We start from the raw sequence: 16,444 nt of genomic DNA, 5'->3' as shown, positions 1-16,444 counted from the left end.
ACCATCTCAGCCCAGACTTCTGTGTCCGAATGAAAGGATTAAGATAATCCCAAAGATTTTCAATATCTGAGTTTCATGAGATGAGTGGGCAAACTATTTCACAGTAAGAAGAAGAAAACAGGTCTTGGAAGATGCAATGACACTAGCATGCCCGCTGCAGTACGTGTAAAGAGGACAGATGATAGGAGCCACCTTAAGTCCATCCTGTGAGTAATACATCTGGATCTAAAGTGTACACTAACTGGTCGTTGGGTTTTGGGGATTTCTTTTTTTTTTGTTTTCTTTAAGATGAAAAGAGAGAAGGAAGGGAAGAAATAAAAACTGATTGCAGTAGCCCAGTTTGGCAGGCAATTCTTAATTTCTCCGGAAGTCCAGAGAGATTACAGTGTGTCCCTTAATCACCTTATTCTTGGTAGTTCACGCAGATGTAAGAGCAGGGCAATAACTCAATTGAATTTTGTCCTCCTGAGGTAATAAAACATTATGGGGAATGAGGAGTATTATGCATTTGTTTTACTGTAAGCATACAAAATAAATGACCTCCTTGGAGAGGAGAGGGGGAAGCTCTTACCTCATGTCTATCATCAAAGTGTGCATCTGTTCCTAGGAGGAGGAATTTAATATCGCTGTTACATTGTAGTCATTGTATTTTTATCATGGAAATATCAATCAGCTGGTGGAGTAGAAAATTGTTTACCACACCCATGTTACCATTTGTGAGGCTCTTCTGAGGAAGGAGGGCTAGATAGGATACCCCTTTTTTTCTTCCAAAGACACAGACCATCAAATATTAATTGTGTCTGTAGGTTTTTGCTTCTAGCTGTGGCAGTGCAGGTGCAACATTGGAGGTGTATTCAAAGCATCACTTTTCTATTTTCCCAGATGAAATATTAATCCTATGTATCACAGGACTACTTTCATCACAGTTAGCAAACCGCTCTAATAAAAAACAGTTATGCATGCAAGTCCATGCAATCTCATTTATGAAACTGAATAACAGTTTCCAGACTTAAAATGTACGGGCTACATTCTGCCTTTGAATAAGTATATGTACCTTGCTGAATCATTTCTAAAATCATTTTCTACACAAGATAGAACTGTAAGTGGTGAATCAAGTATGTGTTGGTCTTTGCTTAGGCTAGCAGTGGAAATGGTTATATGTACAATGGTATCACCACATCTATATTAGTAATGCAGGAATAGATATAGCTTTTTTTCTATGAATAATCCATGACTATGTGTGTAGTCTAAGCAAAGTATTCAGTACTTGCATGTATACAGTTATGGGGCCATAGGAAGGACATAATTTCCTGGATGTAACCACAGAGTGCAAATATTGTGCCCTAAAAATAACACACCAGTTACTGTAAATGTCAGCAGGGGGAGTTTTTCTGAGTTTGATTTAGTGAGAGCCTACAGCAGAGCCAGCTGTTAGCACTTCTTAACGACTTGTCATTGTGCACAAGAGAGGGAAAGCATCATTTCTCTATATTTTTGTCTTGTGATTAAGAGGAGACAATCTCTCCTGCACTTGCCAACAGGCACAGAATCAGAGCACCAGTTCTGCTTAATTTCTTTCTCTTGTTTGCATGGTGAATTTGCTGTTTCTTCGCACTGATGCCAGCCCAGGAAGCAAGGAATCTAGGAGTGAGGAGAATTTGTTTTAAGTTAGTTCAGAGTGCTTCAAGTACACTGTTACCTTACAGAGAGTGTGTGAGTTTGTGTCTGCGTGGGTAAATCATTTTAGTTATCTGTTACACAGAGGAGGACACAGTTAATAAAAACAGATGAGACAGGAGCAAGAGACAGAATCACTTTTTTCCCAAAAAATCTTCTTGTAAACCAAGACAGCTCCCAATTGTTGTCATTTTCTGGAACACAGAACCACTTGCTATGAGCCAATACATAGCTCTTTAAATCACTGTGGATTCTGTGTATTGAAATAAAAATTATTTGCAACACTATGGGCTGTGCTTTCAGCTACAACCTCTGATATTTGTGGCCACAAAAAAGTGCCCAAAAGTGTTTGCACATAAAGAATGTGCTGTCTGCGTGGGGACTGAATGCAGGTGACTTGACTCTCAGTTTACATGCACAGATACAGGTGTGCTTACAATTTTGTAGTTGCAAACATTTATGCAGGTGCCAAAGATCATTTGAAACTAGTAGAAAATTTACCTCGAGAGATCTATATTCTCCTCTTGTGGATGTTTAATTTACAGTAGTCACCATGCATTTTAAGGACAGGCTAGTCCCTTAACTGACAGAACTGTGTAGAGCTGCATTTGTCATGGGGAAACAAGTAGATACTAACCACTGTCTTCCCCAAATTATCTTTTGCACAGTATGAAATTTAGAATTATGGCCCTGTTATTAATTTCATATTTTTCTCTTCAGGTATTACCTCTATAAAGACATAATTTGAATGGCAAGTAGGAGGTGGCTATTTTAGTTTAGTTGTATAGGATGCGGGGTGAAGTTTTGAGTAGATCCTCTGTATCACTGGCAAACAAGTTTTAGGAACATAAGCACTATGTTACCTTAGTAAAGTCAGGTTATGTTAATTTTCTTCTGATTATTCTTTTAAAGTCATCCCCTACCATTTCATTTTGTGATCGTTTGGTCCCCATTTTGTGGCACTAATTCTAAAACCGACCAATATCAAGACTAGCTTTTCCTTTGGTGAACTCAGGAGAATCCATTTCATTGTGAGTGTGGGGAAAATACTGTAATGTGTCATTTTCCAAGGTAAGCACCTGGAATACAAATTAATGTTAAATAGGCTGTTGAGAACAAGGGTTGGGAAGGGAGAGAGGGGAGATTGAAACTTTCAAGAATATCCTGTGCTTTGTTTCTCCCATTTTTTAAATAGGGACATAGACTCATAGAAGTGTAGGACTGGAAGGGACCTCAGTAAGTCATCTAGTCTGGTCCCCTGCACTCAAGGCAGGACTAAATAATAACTAGACCATTCCTGACAGGTGTTTGTTTAATGTAGTCTGGCCTGCAATTCTCTTCATGCACTTGCGTAGCCAGGGAACCTGGGTACTTGACTTTTTTGTTCCTTTCTTTGTATGGCAGAGCCTGGAATATGTATATTCCCTTCAGAAGATCTGGAATATTTGCCTTTAAGATAAAGAATAATTGTATTTTTCTCTCTTTCTCTTCTTTTACAGCTTCTGCAATCCCAGATAATGGAAGGAGGTCCTGTCTAAAGCTTAAAGTCTTTGTGCGGCCAGCAAGTAAGTTCTTTAGATCAAGCTTTAGAGGGTGGCTTAATAGCGCATGCTTTATTGTGTGGTCTGGTAAACAGCAATAAACCTTTTTGGTTTTTTTTTACTGTTAAATCTTGTGTGGTATTTGTTCTGTATAGCAACATTTGTGTTTCAGTTTTCCCCATATTTTCTTATCATCCTTCATAAAGCTTTTTGTTTTATTACCTAGCAGTTGCTAACTTGTTGTTTCTTAAATTGTTGTACAAATGGACGACTATACTGGCATTTGGACAAGTGCCAGAGACTTTAAAATATAAATATAGATATAGATATATATAAAAAAAATAGAGAGAAAAGATAGAAAAAAAAGGAAAGTGGGGAGTTTAAGGGTGTCTCACTAACATATTTGGCTGTTATCTCTATTTTTGTTATAGACAGCTGTATGAAAACTATAGGTGTTCATGATCGTGTTTTCGATGTTAACGACAAAGTAGAAAATTCATTAGAACCAGCAGGTTAGTATGCTTAGAGAATCTCTTTTAACAAATGCGTCTATCCCTCTGGTGCTTCAGTACTTTTTTCCTTCTCTTTCTCTCTGCATGCTTTGCATGGTATAATTGCTCTGCTTTGGCTCATTTCTAGCAGTGCTAATATTGCTTATGGTATACCTCATTCTTCCAGTATCCTTGTGTAATGCATGGGAGACAAAATGTTGCTTTTTTGTGGCATATGGTTTAATAAAATGCAGTGCCCAAATTTAAAATCTCCAGTGACATGTCCAGAAGCCACTTTCTGTTCCATCTCACACCCCAAGCATGTTGACAAACCACTCTATCTTCTAAATGGGTCCAGAGTTTTAGAAAGATAGCAAATGTCTGAACTGTAAATACTCTGGTTTCATGTGGTTTGTATGCACATTTAAAAGGAATTGGGTACTGCTTATTTAATACTAATGCATGACAAAGGCATATAACTGATAAAAGTTAGTGTTTTCCTAAATAATTCATTTGTACACTTAGTTAGGCAAAGTGGTGTTATAAATTTTCCCATCTAGTTTTTACAAGAGAATTGTAATCATGTCATCTTCTGGTCCAAATACGAGAGCAAATATATTCTAAAATCTTGTGGCCTCTCTTTGTATCCAAGTGTTGTAGCCTTAAAAACAGAGAGAATGCTTATATCACCAAATATTTCCTTTCCCCTTCCCTTCCTCCCCGCCCCTGCCACCCACGTGCACAGTCAGCAATAAGTCAAATTAATGTCAGCCATGAAAGTGTGTGTGTGTGTGTGTGGGTTTATATATGGTTCAGACCATGCACAGATTTAGACACATGCTTACCTTTAAGAAAATGATTAATCCCACTGACTTCAATGGGTCTACACATGATTAAAATTAAGCATGTGTGTAAGGCTCTGGAGAATCAGGGCCTAGATGTGTATTGTATAGAAACATGCACACATAGTAATGCACTGCTCATTGAAAATGGGTAATTAAACACACTATACCAAAAAATAACACAGACACAATTTTTAATGCAAATTCAGAGAGCACACTAGAAGAACCTCTCTTTTTTTAGGTTACTTGAAAAAGGAACTTCCCTTTGATATGAAGCAACAAATTATTTTTTCCTTGCTCTGTTTTGTAATGGAATATGTTTGCTGATACTTTCAGCTGAACTAGGTTATTAGGCAGCAAAATAAATAAGACTTTAAGAAATTTACTAGTCTATATGATATGCCTGTGGACATACACTGTCTTTCATTATTTTTTACTCAAGAGGATATTCCGGGCTCTCTAAAATGTATTGATTTTGGAAACCGACTAGATGCTCAAAACAAATGAGCATCTAAATGCATGCTGACTCCAAGCAATGTATTTTTGTCACAATAAATGTAGTAGTTTTATTATTTTAGCATACTCCTAGAGGAGGCCATAAGGGCAATATCTCCCTAATTGTTCATTAACCTAAGAATCGAGAAGCCCTATGTGTTTTCTCCTGATATGAAATGTAGTGAATACTGGCTAATTAATACATACACCCTTTGTTAATGGTTTGCAGCAAAGACTTTAGTCTGGGTGAGACCAATAACAAAGAAGTGCTTTCAGTAAAGATAGAGGGTCAAATTTTCTAAAGTGCTGAGCACCTGCAGCTCCCATTGACTCCGTAGCGCCTACTTAACACAAAAAGAAAAGGAGTACTTGTGGCACCTTAGAGACTAACCAATTTATTTGAGCATGAGCTTTCGTGAGCTACAGCTCACTTCATCAGATGTTTACCGTGGAAACTGCAGCAGACTTTATATACACACAGAGAATATGAAACAATACCTCCTCCCACCCCACTGTCCTGCTGGTAATAGCTTATCTAAAGTGATCAACAGGTGGGCCATTTCCAGCACAAATCCAGGTTTTCTCACCCTCCACCCCCCACACAAATTCACTCTCCTGCTGGTGCTAGCCCATCCAAAGTGACAACTCTTTACATAATCAAGTCGGGCTATTTCCTGCATAGATCAAGGTTTTCTCACATCCCCCCCACCCCCATACACACACAAACTCACTCTCCTGCTGGTAATAGCTCATCTAAACTGACCACTCTCCAAGTTTAAATCCAAGTTAAACCAGAACATCTGGGGGGGGGGGGGGTAGGAAAAAACAAGAAGAAACAGGCTACCTTGCATAATGACTTACCTACTACAGGACAGGCCTAACAAAGAAAATAACAGAACACCACTAGCGGTCACCTTCAGCCCCCAACTAAAACCCCTCCAACGCATTATTAAGGATCTACAACCTATCCTAAAGGATGACCCAACACTCTCACAAGTCTTGGGAGACAGGCCAGTCCTTGCCTACAGACAGCCCCGCAACCTGAAGCAAATACTCACCAACAACCACATACCACACAACAGAACCACTAACCCAGGAACTTATCCTTGCAACAAAGCCCGTTGCCAATTGTGCCCACATATCTATTCAGGGGACACCATCACAGGGCCTAATAACATCAGCCACACTATCAGAGGCTCGTTCACCTGCACATCCACCAATGTGATATATGCCATCATGTGCCAGCAATGCCCCTCTGCCATGTACATTGGTCAAACTAGACAGTCTCTACGTAAAAGAATAAATGGACACAAATCAGATGTCAAGAATTATAACATTCATAAACCAGTCGGAGAACACTTCAATCTCTCTGGTCACGCAATCACAGACATGAAGGTCGCTATCTTAAAACAAAAAAACTTCAAATCCAGACTCCAGCGAGAAACTGCTGAATTGGAATTCATTTGCAAATTGGATACTATTAATTTAGGCTTAAATAGAGACTGGGAGTGGCTAAGTCATTATGCAAGGTAGCCTGTTTCTTCTTGTTTTTTCCTACCCCACCCCCCCCCCAGATGTTCTGGTTTAACTTGGATTTAAACTTGGAGAGTGGTCAGTTTAGATGAGCTATTACCAGCAGGAGAGTGAGTTTGTGTGTGTATGGGGGTGGGGGGGATGTGAGAAAACCTTGATCTATGCAGGAAATAGCCCGACTTGATTATGTAAAGAGTTGTCACTTTGGATGGGCTAGCACCAGCAGGAGAGTGAATTTGTGTGGGGGGTGGAGGGTGAGAAAACCTGGATTTGTGCTGGAAATGGCCCACCTGTTGATCACTTTAGATAAGCTATTACCAGCAGGACAGTGGGGTGGGAGGAGGTATTGTTTCATATTCTCTGTGTGTATATAAAGTCTGCTGCAGTTTCCACGGTAAACATCTGATGAAGTGAGCTGTAGCTCACGAAAGCTCATGCTCAAATAAATTGGTTAGTCTCTAAGGTGCCACAAGTACTCCTTTTCTTTTTGCGAATACAGACTAACACGGCTGTTCCTCTGAAACCTACTTAACACAGTAACAGAAGCAAATCATTAAGACATCAGGCAATGGGGAGACTAAACCACATGGTGGGCATCCTGCAGACAGAGATGAAGTGGAGTGGTGCCATGAGGATGAAAGTTGGGCTTAATAAGAAGTTTATATTTAGAACACATCAGTTACCAAAAAACTCTTCCCCCCACCCCTCCTCCCGAGCATGGCATATTCACAACATTATTTGAGCTAATCCCCAGTTGACAATTAACCATTGCTGGAGCTGACAGTTTGCTGATGCGCTTCTTTATTGTTAGGATGTAAGACAGTGGATCTTGTGGCATGCTGTCTGCACTGTGTACTAATTTACCTGTCCTTGGAATGCATTTGTCTGTTTTGCGTCTTCTCACGTTGTCTGCCACCATGTTCTGTCAATAAAGGACACGAGGGTTGGGGCAGGTCAGGGGCACATTGTACAATTGCCAATCATTCTATCTAGAAATCATTCTTGTAAAAATTGGGCACTTATGTGATGACCTTCCTGGTTTCAAACAGTGTTTGTTCATAATCGGGAAATGGCGGGAAACCGACAAGTGAAAAGTCACTTCTTAATTTCAGAATTTGGGTTTGTAGCCATAAAACCACATAAAAACTTCAGAAGCCATAAAATGTATCAAATTCAAAAAGGCAAAGTTAAAATAAATTCTTCCCTCAAATGAAATTGAGATTGTGTATTTCAGGCCAGAATTAGACCCCCAGGGTATAATTTAAAGTGATGGTATCTAGAAAATTCATATTTGAGACGGTTGTACTAAAGTGTGGTCTATTTTCATTTCCTACCTTCTACGATGGTAGTGACATTCTAGTTTTTACTAGTGAGGTCCTAGTCTCCTAGTTTAACTTTCCTTTTTGCTAAAATAATCCAACCTCTTTCCCCTAAGTATTTAAGATTGTGCATGGTTTTAACTGCACAAATGCAATTAATAATAATATTTATAAAGCAATATGGGAGCCACGGATAAAAAGTGTGCTCTACTGTACAAGTGCAAAGAGACCTTGGGATCATCTTGCCAAAAAGCCCAGATGCTGCTTTGAAAAAGTACCCCTTCATCTTACATGAAAAAAGAAGTTCTACTTTGAAAAGTGGCTTTATAAAAATGGCATCATAGGGTCCTTCATCTATTAGGTCTCCGTGATTTCCAAACCAGATTTGTTCATTTACAGGTAAAAAGGATTTGGGTTTTGTTTTAACCAAATTGCCAGTGCTGCATTCACCATGGGATCTGTAACTCAAGCTGCCATTTGTATAATCACCACTCACAAATTCTGCCTTTATTTACACCAAGGCAGGCCTGTGTGTGATTGAGGCCAGAATTTCATGACAGTGAGGGTTGTACAGGGAATTATAGGTGGCCCAGGAAACGGAACTTAGTTTGCAATTTCATTGATGATACATGAGATAGAAGAGAATCAGTTTCATTCCCCCAGGAGTTTTGGTTTGACAGTAATAAGTAAACTTTTCCTCTGAATTGAGCAGATAGGGACTCTGAATAGACACTGAGAGCAGATCTGATGATTAGGAAGATGCTATTCTTACACAGAAACTTTTCAGAGTATTTTCTCAATGAAAGGCTCTTTTAAGAAATCTTCCATTCATAAAGTAACAGCGTGAAACACATAAGTGTGTAAATTATAAGTAAAAATTGTGCATTGCGTTTGGGCCATATGCCCTTCTGACCCAGTTCTGTTATCACTGGAACTAATGAAGTTCTTTAATTATCTGTTGCAGTTACATAGTGTAATTTGTAAGGTGTTTTGAAATGAAAGATGCTGGATAGAAAGATACTGTGGGCTTGATTCAGAACCCATTTAAGTCAGTGGGAGCTTTTCCCATGTATAAACTGTAGGTTGTTCAGTCGAGTCCTGAAGTCATTACTCTGACTTCAGCGGGACTTTCATTTGAATGAAAGACTGTGTTTGTCCCATTATCATGTAACATAAATAATATAATAAAATATTTATATTTGAATTTCAGTTACTCTGCATGCATGCTCTTCATAGTTATACCTTGAAACAACACTGAAAACATGTCATGATAAACTTGAGACTGTTCCATTGGCAATTTGTCCTGGAGTCAAACCTTTGATAGATTGCTAGTCAAAGTTACTATACAGATTCCAGTGATTTCAGATTGGGTATGAAGAGCCCATGGACCCAAAATCGTACTTCCTTTATCTTTTAACATTCTGTGCACTTGCATGTTGGGTGCCATTACAGTGCAAATATAGGGGTTTCTTAAAAACTGCTTTTAAACTAACATTAAGGGGTACATTTTCAAAACAGTGTGGCATTTTTAGCACTACTTCCCCCATCATTAAGGAGAGTTGTGCAGCTCACATCGTATACAATCCTGGCAATGTAATTTGTATACGTAGGAATTAATTGACTCACCATGGAAATGTGGACACATCTTGCATGAAATGCAGTAGTTGTTTATTACACTAAGTTGTAAGTGGCTGTGAAGTTTTCTGTGAAATTTTTTTAGCTAGGTTTCAGAGTAGCAGCCGTGTTAGTCTGTATTCACAAAAAGAACAGGAGGACTTGTGGCACCTTAGAGACTAACAAATTTATTTGAGCATAAGCATCCGATGAAGTGAGCTGTAGCTCACGAAAGCTTATGCTCAAGTAAATTTGCTAATCTCTAAGGTGCCACCAGTCCTCCTGTTCTTTTTTAGTTAGGGTGGATCAGAAGAAACGTCTCAAGTTAACAGTACATTTTTTTAGACCACTTCGTTGTTTTAAAAAGATGTCTGATTTAATCCATTTATTTGGAAGAAAATTCACATCCAAGACTGATGCTTTTATCCCCACCTTAGGAGAGATGAAAATTAAAATATCTAAGTTCGATAACTTAAACTCTGGGATACATAGTAATGGAAATGGTAAAATCATCCACAACTACAGGTATATCAAAGATAGTTTAATGTGATCTGTGTACAGTTTCTTTAAAATGTCTTATTGTGTTAATACGAAATTGTGTCAGAAATTTAAAAGCTTATAAAGAGAGAAAAAATGTTCTGCCCATCATGTTCTACTACTAACATACATGTACTTTGCAACTATTTTTTCCAGTGATGCTGGCGGATTTACATTAGTTTTAGATTTAGCAGAGTATATGAGTAATCTGCTAGATACAATAGATAGCAAATAACTATTTACTAAGAGTTATCAAGGTTTGCATGTTTTCTCTTTCAGATCACTGATTGTAACCTGTTAGCATTTTTTCTTTCATTCATACTTCTGGGGGAAAAAATACATTCCTTGTGCACCCCAAACTCCAGTTAACTGTACTGGAAGTTTTGCACATGGAGTGGACTCATAGGCCAACATTCCAAACTTAGGAGCCTAAAGGTAGACTCCTAAATCTATACTTAGGTAGCTAAGTAAGGGATCTGATCTTCAAATGTGCTAAGCACCTGCAACTCCCATTGAAGCATCTTTGAAAATCAGGCACTCTTATTTAGCTGTCTAAATATGGACTTAGGTGGCTAAAGTTAGATACCCAAGTTTTCACAGATTCTAAGACCAGGGGAAACCATTGTGATCATCTAGTCCAGGGGTGGGCAAACTTTTAGGTCCAAGGGCCACATCTGGGAATAGAAATTGTATGGCAGGCCATGAAGGCTCAAAGAATGGGGGTTGGGGAGTTGGAGGGGGTGGAGCTCTGGTTTGGGGTGCAGGCTCCGGGGTGGGGCCAAAAATGAGGAGTTCAGGGTGTGGGAGGGGGCTCTAGGCTGGGACCGAGGGGTTCGGAGGGCGGGAGGGAAATCAGAGCTGCGGCAGGGGGTTGGGGTGCAGGAAGGGGTGCAGGCTCTGGATGGGGGTGCAGGCTCTATGATGGGGCTGGGGATGAGGGGTTTGGGGTGCTGGAGGGTGCTTTGGGCTGGGATTGAGGGGTTTGGAGGGCAGGAGGGGGATCAGGGCTGGGGCAGGGGGTTGGGGTGTGGGGAGAGGTTCAGGGGTGCAGGCTCCAGGCAGTGCTTACCTCAAGCAGCTCCCGGAATCAGCAGCATGTCCCTTCTCCAGCTCCTACATGGAGGTGCGGCCAGGCAGCTCTGCATGCTGCCCCATCCTCTGGCACCACCCCTGCAGCTCCCATTGGCTGCAGTTCCCAGCCAATGGGACCTGCCGTGGCAGATGCGGAGCAGAGCTCCCTGGCTTTCCCTACATGGAGGAGCCAGAGGGGGGCCCCTCCACTGCTTCTGGGAACTGCATGCCAGATCCAGCCTATGGGCCATAGTTTGCCCACCCCGATCTAGTCAGACCTTCTGTAAGTGTGCACCATACTGTTTTATTTTAGGGGAACACTGCATTCCTTACCCTAGCAAAACCACCAAGGCCCTCATTTTTGCTCCCATTGCCTTGAGTAGGAGTCTTGCCAGAAAAAGGAATGAGTAAGGAACACAAGATTTGACCCCAAGTTTGTTACATAATGAGTTATTACACGCTTGTGGAAGTCAATTTGCTAGCACAAGGTTCACTGCCCTACTTCACAGAGGATACTGAAATCTACTTGCAGACTGCTGAAAGAGACCTTATTAAGGATGCAAAACCTCATCGGAATGTGTGCTTTCTGTTTGAACAGATGATACCGTACATGAGTCAGCCGAGCCATCCCGCGGTGAGAATGCAGCACAGACACCGAGGATATCCAGCCGGCTTTTGGCAACCCTATTGTTCCTCCTGGCGATGCTTTTGACATTATAGCACAGTATATTCCAGTAACCTTCTCACAGAAAACATCAGGGTCTTGGAACATCAAAGATCCACCTAACTGCTCCTCCCAGGAAAGGGACTTTATATTGGTTTTGCAGATGTCAAATTTTGGGGGGAGGGCGGGAGGGGTTGTTTGTTTGTTTGTTTGTTTGTTTGTTTTCTTTTCAGCCTGAACTATGAGCAAGAATTTGAGGGGAATAACTAGTTTCAGTTCCCAACCTTCCCCATGACTTTCCTTGACCCCTCCAAAAATCAAAGGACTCAAAATGAAAATGCCAAATTATAACAGTGATACTAGTGATTCTTATTTTCCTCTTCATTCTCCTTTAAGAAGTCACTTCTGCTAGCTCACTGTATCATCTGTATGTGGATACGGAAGAATAGTGGCAGATGCAGTCAGTGAAGGATAAGGAACCTGAGTGGAAGCCCACCAGGGTATTACTCTCCAATACAATATTTATGCCTTCTCATTCAGTACTGTAAGATGATCCTGCAAGGCATCATGTCACCATGTCAGGACTGGAGGGGAAATATTAAGAACAGATATAACACTATTTCCTCTAGGAGTTTCTAAATGAACAGGCTTTTAAAAGGAAGAGACACAGTTTCTTACAAGACTGTCTTGAAACATCACTGACAGTAAAAACCTGTGCTCCATAATAGAAGCTCTCTTTAGAAAAAAAAATATTAATATTTAGGAATGTTAGCACACAGCAAGCAAGGTCAGATTTAGGAAACTTCACTGGGGGTACGAGTGCCTCTGTTATTTTCATTTAAGTGGGTAGTGCACACCAGATTATTTTCTTTCAAAACAAATCACCATGGTGCTACAATTTTTTTTTCTTGAAATGCAAAGAGGCATTTTTTTGTGAATAAAGTGACCTTCCCCAGGGCTGACTTAGTAGCTGGTAGCTTTGTATGCAGCTCTGGGTGACAATATGCTCTAAGGAGAGGACTTCAGTGGCCAGAGGAAACATTTTTTGGGACACAGGATATCCAGTGTGTTCTTGAAAAAAGAAAAGGAGTACTTGTGGCACCTTAGAGACGAACAAATTCATTTGAGCATAAGCTTTCGTGAGCTACAGCTCACTTCTTTGTCTCCCTTGCAAGTTCCACCATCATGGGAATAAAAAAAGCCAGAAGAAGCCAGGACAGCCAATCGGCATTGTTTGGGGGTGGCGGGGGGTAAGGAAAAGTGTTTGAAAGTAAGGAATACAAATTGAAATGTTGATTTTATATCTTCTCCCTTTCCAACATAGTTTGAACAGTAGAGGAAATATGTTTATCAGCAGGAGATAAACCAGATGGGCTCCCAAAGACTTTAACAAAATATTTTTTTAAAAATCCACTAGAATAGAAAATACATTATTTAGATATACTTTATGCTGAGAGTGAGTATATATGCTTGTCCTATTTAAACGTGAGAAAAGTGGTAACCCTTGATGCAATTAGGAATATGGGAACTGTTTTGTTTGATGAAATTGGGGGGTGACCCTGTTTAAGGAATCTGAGCATGGCCAGGAAAGGACTTGAGAAATCATTCACCAGGAAATGCAAGACTTGGGGTTTCTATTGGTGAGGCTGCCATGATCTTTGAAATCTGAAATACAGTCAGGGAAATATGTCAGGCCAATATCAAAACAAAGCCTTTCAAACAAAAACTGATGATTATGATTATGTTGAATGTGGAAAAAAATGGAACATGTTCCAACAAAACAAGGGATTTTATGTATTAGTTAAAAATTAATAGGGGTTGTTAATGGGCTTCATTTTGTGAAAATGATTATAAATTAAATTAAATTAAAAAGAGCTGCTTCCTAGAATTTTGAACAGTCCATGATCCAAAAAAGAGAAAAGGAAATTGTACACATGTTAAACTTAATTGTGGGGTTGCCTGATACTATACAGTATGGATATTGATGCAGAAGCTGCCCTTGAGATAGAATCAAGGAAATTTCTACTAATATTGAACACACAAAATCAAAAACCACAGTCTAGACACTGAAGAAACTCACCATTTCATTACGAAATAGTCAATACATTTCTCTTTCTCCAGCATGTATAGTTGGTGCACATGCTAATATTTCCTTCAACTAAGAATTACAGAACTTTGGGGGAGGTGGGCTTAAGGATGAAAACACACCTTATAATAGACAGCAAAAAGATAATATTGCTAGGTAAGCATATTTAAAAAGATTCACATTGGCTGCACTTAGTCATACTTATATTAATAGTGCTGATTTTATTTCAGAAGTGAATTTCATTATGTTCTATCATTTCTCTATCCATGACAATGGACTCTCACAACCGTAGGTGTAGTTTAACTTCTGTATTGGGGAGGGACAACTCCAGTCAGGACAATAGGATTGCATGTCAGGGGGGAAATTCCATGCCTGCCCAGGCTTGCAGTTTGGCAGGGGGCAGAGGCGGAGAAAGGCCCCCCATCTCCAAATTATGCCTATGCTCAAAAGCCACACTTATCAACAGAAAACTCTTTTTTCACTAGTGTTTTCCACAGTGAAATTCAATCCTTTATTTTACCACATTATCAGCGCTAACTAAATTAATAATAGCAAGACTATCACAGCTAACGGACAGACTACTACACTACATAGAACAATATAACTGTGAATTGCAAGCTTACCAGACATCAGCTTGGATACTTGATGGCATCAGGCAATCCCAGTCATATCAAGTAAGCAAGTGCTGCAAACCATTGAATCTTTGTTTTTTGTTGTGCAGAGTTACAAGACTCTGGAAGCTTTGAAGGATGTTGGTGCAAGTGTAAGCAGCTCTTCCCCCCCCCCCCCCAACACACACATGCACCCACCCTGTGAAGTCTGAGGGACTAACTAATTCTGCAACAGACATCTCTCAGCCCAGATAGTTCACCCCTGTGACCTGCACTCCTGGTTGCCAAGGGCTTTGCAACGTGAAGCAGGGAAATAAGGATCAGTCTGTTTAGTGGATACTATGTATCCTTTAATAGACAAGGTAACATTTCGTGTTAGTTTAGAATATTGTTTTGTACTGTACTTTCTTGAATGGCAAAGGAAAGACAAGTAAAACTTAAAAAAAAAGGTATGTTCTTTAAATTCTGTATTTAGCAACCTCTGTTGTATATAGTGTTTGATAATAAAGTATTAATTTGATTCTTATGTCTTTTGTAAGTGAGAACAATAGACTTTCAGGATATTAAAAACATGCATTGATTATAAGACAGAGCTTTGAAGCATCAAGTGTAATCATGGCTGAGAACTGAGTTATAAGGGGCCATGACACTGCATCATACAGGACTCATCTGTGAAAACTGTTCACCTGATCTCAAGACTTCACAATGTCAAGACCTGGAACAACATGACTTTTGATGATCAATGTTTTGTCCTCAGTGTTTAAAGGTCTGATGTTATAGCGTGTGGTTTTTTGTGTTGGTTTTTTTGTTTTGTTTTGTTTTGGGGTTTTTTAACATGTTGGTTTCTAAAAGGCTTTGGGGATCGAAAAATTCTTCTATTCCTTTGTTTTCTTTATTCTTTGTTGTTTTCTGTTTTCCTTCTGTCTTTTCCTTCCCCTCCCTTCATGGATAGTTTTTTTCCCCCAGAAGGGATCTTGCCAGTATCATGTGTGACATGTGCATGGACTTGATTCCAAAACAACAAGCAACAGACTTGGGAGAGTCAAATGTGGATTATTTCCTTTCCTGTATATTTGTGGAAGGAAAGGGATTGTATTTGTACCTGTTGATTTTTCCTAGAAACTGAACTTTATCTGTTGCCTCATGAGAGCAATTGTTCTTTCAGTTTCAGAAAATTAGAAAATAATTTAATTTTCCCCCTTCATCCATCCACTCAGATTTGTGCTCACCAGTTTTACTTTACAACTCCTCACTTTACTCCCATCCCCCTCCACTCCCCCTCTCCCTCGTTTTTTTAATTTGGAACAGTGAATGGGCAGATCTGTTTCTGGTTTGGCATCACTGAGTTTTTCCCATGCATTCGCCCCTGAGCTTCTCGGATGTGAGACAAATCTCCCTACAATAGGCTTGCTGCCATTGTCTGTACAGTTTAATAGATGCTGGCATGTTGGAGGTTACCCATGAGTCTGCAAAATCCGCTTTCCATGCTTACTCTTGACACCCCATTGAAGCCACTCATTGTGTGTGCATCTGGGTATGAAAGTCCAGCTCAGTGTGGTCCTGTGCTTGTACTGCCCTGCTTTGCAGTTTCTTTGCACTTATTCATTGAGTGCTGTTTTTGAAATGCTTACATTATATGAACTTAAAAGAAAATGTTAAAAAAAACAACCCATAAGATCTGTATTTGTATATACACGTGTCCGTACAATTATACTTAAATAAAAATTAAAGATTTTCATCATTTTAATTGGTTCTCTTAGGCTACATTTTTGTTCACTGAATGATGCCTTTATTTCAGGGACTTTCGTCTTACGTATTTGTGGGCAATGGACGGCAGTAAGGAGTATAATAGGGAAAGGCTATGGAATGTGAGGAAAGCCATGTGTGCAATGACAAACTGCCTGGATCTGTACCCCCCAACATCCTGGCTGGTGTACTAAACTCTGGCAGCTGTGAGATTTTT

At 39.8% G+C, this 16,444-nt stretch overlaps 1 protein-coding gene and 1 long non-coding RNA gene across 3 annotated transcripts in view; one reads left to right on the top strand and one right to left on the bottom strand.

Moving 5' to 3' along the window:
• The window catches only part of LOC142072150 (uncharacterized), a 79,906-nt gene extending 65,301 nt beyond the window's left edge, over positions 1 to 14,605 (bottom strand). Inside the window, exon 1 of the long non-coding RNA XR_012668484.1 lies at positions 14,494 to 14,605. This is a non-coding gene — a long non-coding RNA (uncharacterized LOC142072150). The remainder of the gene's footprint in view (positions 1 to 14,493) is intronic.
• EFNA5 (ephrin A5) overlaps positions 1 to 16,228 on the top strand; it is a 279,547-nt gene extending 263,319 nt beyond the window's left edge. Inside the window, exons 3-5 of one of the 2 annotated variants that reach the window (XM_048850816.2) lie at positions 3,177 to 3,242; positions 3,650 to 3,730; positions 11,719 to 16,228. In XM_048850816.2, the coding sequence (XP_048706773.1) occupies positions 3,177 to 3,242; positions 3,650 to 3,730; positions 11,719 to 11,840 (269 nt within the window). In that variant the 3' untranslated portion in view covers positions 11,841 to 16,228. The remainder of the gene's footprint in view (positions 1 to 3,176; positions 3,243 to 3,649; positions 3,731 to 11,718) is intronic. The other variant, XM_048850818.2, reaches the window with a different exon arrangement.
• Positions 16,229 to 16,444: the final 216 nt, after the last annotated feature.

Source organism: Caretta caretta, chromosome 5, assembly GCF_965140235.1.
Source record: "Caretta caretta isolate rCarCar2 chromosome 5, rCarCar1.hap1, whole genome shotgun sequence".
In the NCBI taxonomy this organism is placed as follows: domain Eukaryota; kingdom Metazoa; phylum Chordata; order Testudines; family Cheloniidae; genus Caretta; species Caretta caretta.
This window is presented reverse-complemented; position numbering and strand designations above follow the sequence as displayed.